At 45.4% G+C, this 6,273-nt stretch overlaps 3 protein-coding genes across 3 annotated transcripts; 1 reads left to right on the forward strand and 2 right to left on the reverse strand.

Moving 5' to 3' along the window:
- Nucleotides 1–178: 178 nt before the first annotated feature.
- V8C40DRAFT_234570 (uncharacterized protein) lies at nucleotides 179–1,934 on the reverse strand. Its single transcript, XM_083213656.1, has 3 exons — nucleotides 1,366–1,934; nucleotides 1,010–1,152; nucleotides 179–928 (listed from the first exon to the last, which is right to left on the reverse strand). Exons 1-3 carry the CDS (start codon nucleotides 1,767–1,769, stop codon nucleotides 870–872), a joined length of 606 nt encoding a protein of 201 aa, XP_083078563.1. The 5' UTR covers nucleotides 1,770–1,934; the 3' UTR covers nucleotides 179–869.
- On the reverse strand, nucleotides 331–720 carry V8C40DRAFT_262178 (uncharacterized protein; the record flags this gene model as incomplete). Its single annotated transcript, XM_083219344.1, has 1 exon — nucleotides 331–720. One exon carries the CDS (start codon nucleotides 718–720, stop codon nucleotides 331–333), a length of 390 nt encoding a protein of 129 aa, XP_083078564.1.
- Nucleotides 1,935–2,446: 512 nt separating the features above from the next.
- On the forward strand, nucleotides 2,447–4,176 carry V8C40DRAFT_234572 (uncharacterized protein). The gene is made up of 2 exons (XM_083213657.1): nucleotides 2,447–3,536; nucleotides 3,626–4,176. Exons 1-2 carry the CDS (start codon nucleotides 2,528–2,530, stop codon nucleotides 4,129–4,131), a joined length of 1,515 nt encoding a protein of 504 aa, XP_083078565.1. The 5' UTR covers nucleotides 2,447–2,527; the 3' UTR covers nucleotides 4,132–4,176.
- The last annotated feature ends 2,097 nt before the right edge of the window (nucleotides 4,177–6,273 follow it).

Genomic DNA, 6,273 nt, shown 5'->3' on the forward strand with positions numbered 1-6,273 from the left:
TTCTCAAGAGTGTAGAGGTCGGCAAGAGCCATTGCTGTAGATTTTCGATCCTAATGTCGGCCAAAATGGAGAGAAACGCAGAGACATGGGGGCAGCACTGGAGCACCGGATATGCAAACGGGTACAATAAATCGGAGGAGAATCAATATGTGAGAACTCCTGATCTTGCTAGGTAGTACGGACGGAAATCTAATCTGTCTTAAACAAGAGGCTACATACATATCCAATATACATGTTTCAATCCTCTGGTCTCTGCCAATACTTACTTACATCAACGGGGTACCTCGTCAATCTTACAGCTCTTTATACAGAATCCTCATCCATCATCGGTTAAATAACACTGCACACCGACTTCTTTGAAATCTTCTGCACCAAAGCATCCCTATCGCGGAACCTCTGCGGAAACTTGGCCAAGTCGGCCCCCTTCATCAGCCCCCGCGCCTTGGACGCCTCCCCCAAGCTCTCCGTCTTTGACAACTTCCCGCCGCCGCCCGCCGCGCCGACAATGAGCCCCAACATGGCAAATGGCGCAGACGTCGGATCTTTGATGATGTCGGCAATAGTGACGGCCGCGTTCCCGGCCTCGCTGGCGAGCAACGCTATGCGGGCCAGTGCCGTCGCGCTGCCCACCAGGGGGCCCAGTGCTTCGCCGACAAAGGGGAGGGCCATGAAAACGAAGGTGAGTATCTTGAATATTAGCTCTCGCTCCTTCTCTTCCATGACCCGCTCGCCAATATCCTTGATGTCCTTCAATCACGGCTGCGAGCACCAAGGGTAAACAGATTGCAAACATAAAGAGTTTAACATATTGGTTGGAGTTGTGTGGTATTGGACTGTGTTTGCCTCTTGGAGTTGCCTATTGTAGCAGCTTATTTCCTAGAAGCAGCTAAGGCCTTTCTAGCCTCAATAGCTCTGATATTTGCGATTTCTAACTCAATATACTCATTAGCTTTCTGGTCTTTCTTGTTCCTAACTATGTAGTCAAGGGACAGATAAGAAATAAATCTACTTTGTTTCTGAACTTCGATTTCTCTTCTGGCCAACTTGGCTGAGTTAAGGTTATCCTCAGCCGCTTTAATGTGTGTCTTAGTTGAAGGGGTAGACAGGGCATCCGGGTACTTCGTCATGAAACTTAGTCGAGCCACTGCAACTCTGGTTTAAATAATAGTGTTAGTATTTAATTATTTTTTAATGTGCATTTTGAGCAAATTACAAAGACACGGTATCCAAGGGAATATATAGGGGAATCAGGAGGATAATAGGACACATGGCAAAGATGCTTAACCTGTCCCGGCTACTAGAATTATCCTGGTATAGGATAGCCTGGGGTAAAGTGTGTAGATTCTGAGAGTTGTATGTACTTACGTAATAGCCGCATCTAGCCATTTCTCGTCATCTTGCAGAGCCTTATTGCGAGCAAACAATTGAGTTGCAACATCTGCATTCCTACTCTTTCTCGCAATTTTTTCTGATTCCTCTTGGACTGCCTTAGCCGCGGCCAGGGTATTGACTTTGAACTTGTAAGAAGCGTAGTCCGTCTCCATTTCTGGAGTCCAGTTTGACCGTCTTTGTGTATCGTTGGGGTCACGCTTCTTCAATTCATGCGAGTGAATCTTGCGTTCCTTTAGTATTCTTCGATTATTCTCAGTGATTCTTATTTCATTTAGTATTTCCTTGAATGGGCCGTCGACCTCCTTAAGCGTCTCAAGGTAGGAGTCATCAGATAGTACAGAGGAGTACGAATCGGCTGACCCGCGGCGAGACATCATGAGTAAAGATACTTGGACAAAATATTGCGGGTGAAGTGGAAGACGCGGTTGCTGTGTTGGGCAGCGGACAATTCCCTGCGACACTTGTGAGGCTAGGGAACAAAGATGAGAGGTAACGAGAGAATGTTGATAGTCGGGATGACTTTGATGCGTCAAGGCGGTTGAGCAATCAAGGTAATGGCACTTGGCATGGCATAGAATATATATTACTGTCTCTACGGTATTTATGCATACAAACTTGTTGTTGGAAGATGTAGTCCACCGTGCCACTCCAGACTGTAACTCCAGACTGTAACTCCTACCGCTGTGTAGTGACTTGATAGGCTTGAACATGGTCAATACAAGTTTCGAATGACGCTCTACAAGGGCATCGTGCAGGGGAAGGAAGAGAAAAGCGCCCGGGGCCGTAGACAGCCAAGGTGGTCGCAACTCAGGCCTGCTCTATCTTATGTAGTCCGGCGCTTACGCCATGGATGCTTCTGACAACGCTGTTTACGCGCCCGGCGCATCGAGAGTCCACTTAAGCTGTGTGGGTGGGTGGCTGGACGGCGGCTAATAACACTCTGTGGCTTAGTTGGCACTCTGGCGGGCCACAGGCTCACGTTGCGGCCCAGGTCCTGCTAAAAATAAACGATTAGCGGCTGAGTCATGTTAACGTTCTCCTCATCGCACCTCAGGCCACACAAAGTAGCAAAGACTTGTCCCCAAGGTTCGTGCGTACACTGACACCTTCATTGTCCATTATTTTTTTTATCGTTATGGAAGAGTCAGTCCACAAGCAACTTCGCATGGCCAAACGCAACACACCAGTTGAAAGCTTCGACGTGACGAGTCTTCCCAACGACAACTGCGAGGACAGCCTAATCCCCAGCGCGACTATGAGCGGAGCCTACTCCAATGGCTCTGACTTGAAGCACATATCCGATGAGCCAATTGGAGAGAGCCAGGAATGCTTCAAGGGTGATGTCACTCCAAATCTAGAGAATCTACCAGCCGAGCTGAGAACTCAACTCCTCCTGAGCATGCCAGATCTGCCAACCCTGCGCGCGCTCATCCATACTTCTCCCACAATGCACACCCAGTATAGATACGACCGCGATCATGTGCTCTGGACTTGCCTAGAGCGCGAACTAAGTGGCTTCCTCATCGACGCCTACGCCAATATGATGTCTCGGGTGTGCGAGCTAGGATCCCCGCGCACTGACGAGAAGATCACTAGTTTTCTTGACACCTACCGGGCCTGGCTCTCAGGCGCAAGTCCGCTCCCGGATCTCCAGTCAATCGACTCTGGTTACATACATTGGATGGCGGCGTACCACATATCCGTTGCTTGTCCTTTAGCTCGAATGTATAGCAGTTGGGCTCTCGACAACATCAAGAAAACAGTTTCATCGTCAGTCGCCCGAAATGGAACAGAAACGCTACCAATCGCACAAGATAGTAGGGGCGTCAACTTGAGCAGAAGCGAGGAAATCCGCATTTTCCGGGCTCTCTATCGGTATGAGACCTACCATCACCTCTTTGGCAGGAACAAGGGCAGGCGCCACGGCGGATTCCGCCATCATGAAATCAATGAGATTTTCTTTTCTCAGTTCGCACCATGGGAGGCTGAGGCAGTCGGTTGCGTCGATATATTCATCAGACAGAAGTATAAAGACATTTTCAGTGACGTGAAGGAGGACCTGCATCCTCAGAATGCGAGATTCCGTCTCGAGAATGGAACCTTCAACCCTGAAGGATCTTTTAATCTTGACGGGGAGTATGATGGTAAGCAAGAGTTTTGGCCTGCAATTCCGATAAATATACAAAGTGCTATGCTATAATCAATATTCAAGTGCTGAGCTGCCTGTCTACAGATTACATGGACGGCACCGTATCACGCGGCCTAAAGATGGCAGTGCGACTTCTAAACATCGGGGATCACGAAAAGCTTGTCTCCAAGATGCAGCGGTGCCTTACACATGACCAAAATTTGGATGCACCAGTGAGAACAGCTATCGGGTTAGCAGCGCAAAGTGACAGGCGCGAGATGTCAACCAGCTTCCCTAACAAAAGAGACGAAGCTGAGCAAAGGCAGGACCCCATCCGATTTACAGGCGACACGGTACCCCCTAACGGCCCGCCCTTAGCTTGGGTTCTCCTATGGGGTGGAAAGTATGCAAATATCTACGGAGAATATGTACCAGAGTCGCTCAGGCGATGGGGCTACGTCATATGGGACAAAATTCGCTGGGATAGCATGGAGGCAAAAGAGCTTATTGCGAGACAATGGGAAATGGAACCAGAGCTGGTTGAGGAGATTAAGATGGACATCGGTTGGAGTCCTCTGGAAAGCGGAAGTGTAACTATAGAGCATAAGTAATACCGGAGTACTGCAATAGGATATTAAAAATAATATGTACAGTGCTATAAATTATTTCACAGTTACCCATTGGGTGACGTAGATGGGCCAAATCTGTTTATACTGTGGCAATGATCCTGTGGGGTTGGATAATCACAACGGGACTTCATTTGCAACAGGAGGGCGAGGGGAAGCTGAAACAGTTTCAAATTGTCAAACGTAAGATATATAACCACGATGTCATTACTAAGGGAACAACTCCACGGTCGCGAACCCTAACTACATAAGGCCTCTTCGGGAGCAGGCTAACTCTATATTAAACGGCTATGGTTTAGAGGCTAAAAGCCAAATCAACCAAACTCTATAAATCTCTATCAAAGAATTCAATTAGGCAGTTGCTAACTACCTACTTAAAAATAGGGCGCAGTCTCAGCATGTGCAGTATACCTACTAGGTGGAATTCCAGCGCCAATGCTCCAAACAGCGGGAATAAAAAAATTCAAAGTAAAGCTAATAAAGCCAGGGAATATATTGCCTCTGTAAGCATCCGTATAAATGGAGAAACTATGGCGGCTGCGTCAAGTGACAACCCACTATATTCGGTTTAATTCTAAGGAGATCCACTGACAAATTTTGCAAAGTAGAGCAGTATTACACCGCTACTTATTACTTTGGAATCGTATTTTAAAATAGGCCCCCTTACGAAGTACATAATAAGCAATATGATATAGTGGAGTAGTAAGACAATATTACGTTCTGTTACATTTGTAGCAGTTACGGTAACAGAACTAACTGCTTATAAGGGAAGGTACTATTGCAATAGACTGGGTCACAATAGAGAAGCTAAACATAAGTGACCAATGTACCCTTTTTATGTACAATGCATAGCTTATCTTTTATAGTAAAAAACACGAGCTGTGTAATATACAGCTTGACTTTAATAACTGCGTATGGCTTACCCCCCACAGTAAAAGACACGAGCTATGTAATATACAGCTTGACTTTGATAACTGCGTATAGTTTACCTTTTATAGTAAAAAGCACGAGCTGTGTAATATGCAGCTTGACTTTAATGACTGCGTTGCAGTATACAATCTAGAAAGGATCGGCGGTAGTAACCTTCCTACTTTGTTACACTATACCTTATATTCCGGACAGTAGAGACAGATACGCTTCGCTTAGTGCAGTGTGTTTTTCCTATATAAAGGGGGGGGAGGATTGCGATCCTTAAAGTTAAGCAACACAAGGAAATATCACCAGAAAGCCACTACCAAACAGTCTAAACAGTACGTCAAGTTTAAGAAGTGTGTATAGCAATCCGCTGATTCAGTACAGGTACGCTTCTTTAGCTACGCAAAATCGCTCTCTATATCAAATCATCATGTTCGGCCTTCTCTTTCTATCGGCAGCGGTGATCTATCCTCAGCTTGCACTCGGACAGTTCGAGGTAGTACAATATGAAAGTGGCGATGCTGCATTGGGCCTTGGGGGGGCGTCAGACGGCTCTGGCGGGGGTGTGATGTGGAGGGAAAACTCGAATGAGAATTGGAACTTTGTCCAGATGGCCAACTACCCTAGCGCCTGCAGTGCACCCTGCGGATCGAAAGACATCAGTTATGCTCTTGGAAACACTGGATACACAGCGAGAATCTGTGACGACCCATGGTCCTGTATTCCAGGGAACCATTTCAACTGTCAGATTAGACTCTCTGGGCCTGGATTTGATGACGGCTGGATCTCGTTCTCGGGTACTACTGATAGTTCAGAATTTGGCTTAGGATATGAATTAACATCTTACTGCGGAGGGGCAGTAGCATTCTAATACTTAGTAGAAAGAATGCTTTATGTAATGTATTTAGAGGTTTTTCTCTACTGCCAAATAGGTTTTATTTATATTTACCTAGATAATTGAGTAGTTTTTCCTTTAATATTTGATTTGTCCTATAGTTTTTTTTATTTAATTATAGTATTTTTCAATAGTATTATAATTTCTATTTATTTTATTATATTAATGTAAAAATATATTGTCTAATAGACTTTGCCCTAAGACCTCTAAGTTCTTTTTATACTCCTTGCTTTCTAATACTAAGAATAATATAGAATAGCTAAGATAAAAGTAGTTAATCCTAAATTTGACTTTATTAGAAATAATTAGCTAATACT

This window comes from Trichoderma camerunense, assembly GCF_050948025.1.
Source record: "Trichoderma camerunense strain CBS 138272 chromosome Unknown V8C40scaffold_2, whole genome shotgun sequence".
Lineage (NCBI taxonomy): Eukaryota > Fungi > Ascomycota > Sordariomycetes > Hypocreales > Hypocreaceae > Trichoderma > Trichoderma camerunense.

Coding starts and splice junctions, on each gene's coding strand:
- V8C40DRAFT_234570 (XM_083213656.1), bottom strand. CDS start 1,769: ATGATGTCTCGCCGCGGGTCAGCCGATTCGTACTCCTCTGTACTATCT. Junction 1,153..1,365: donor TGGCTAGATGCGGCTATTAC/GTAAGTACATAC, acceptor TATTTAAACCAG/AGTTGCAGTGGCTCGACTAA. Junction 929..1,009: donor AATCGAAGTTCAGAAACAAA/GTAGATTTATTT, acceptor ATATTGAGTTAG/AAATCGCAAATATCAGAGCT.
- V8C40DRAFT_234572 (XM_083213657.1), top strand. CDS start 2,528: ATGGAAGAGTCAGTCCACAAGCAACTTCGCATGGCCAAACGCAACACA. Junction 3,537..3,625: donor TCTTGACGGGGAGTATGATG/GTAAGCAAGAGT, acceptor GCCTGTCTACAG/ATTACATGGACGGCACCGTA.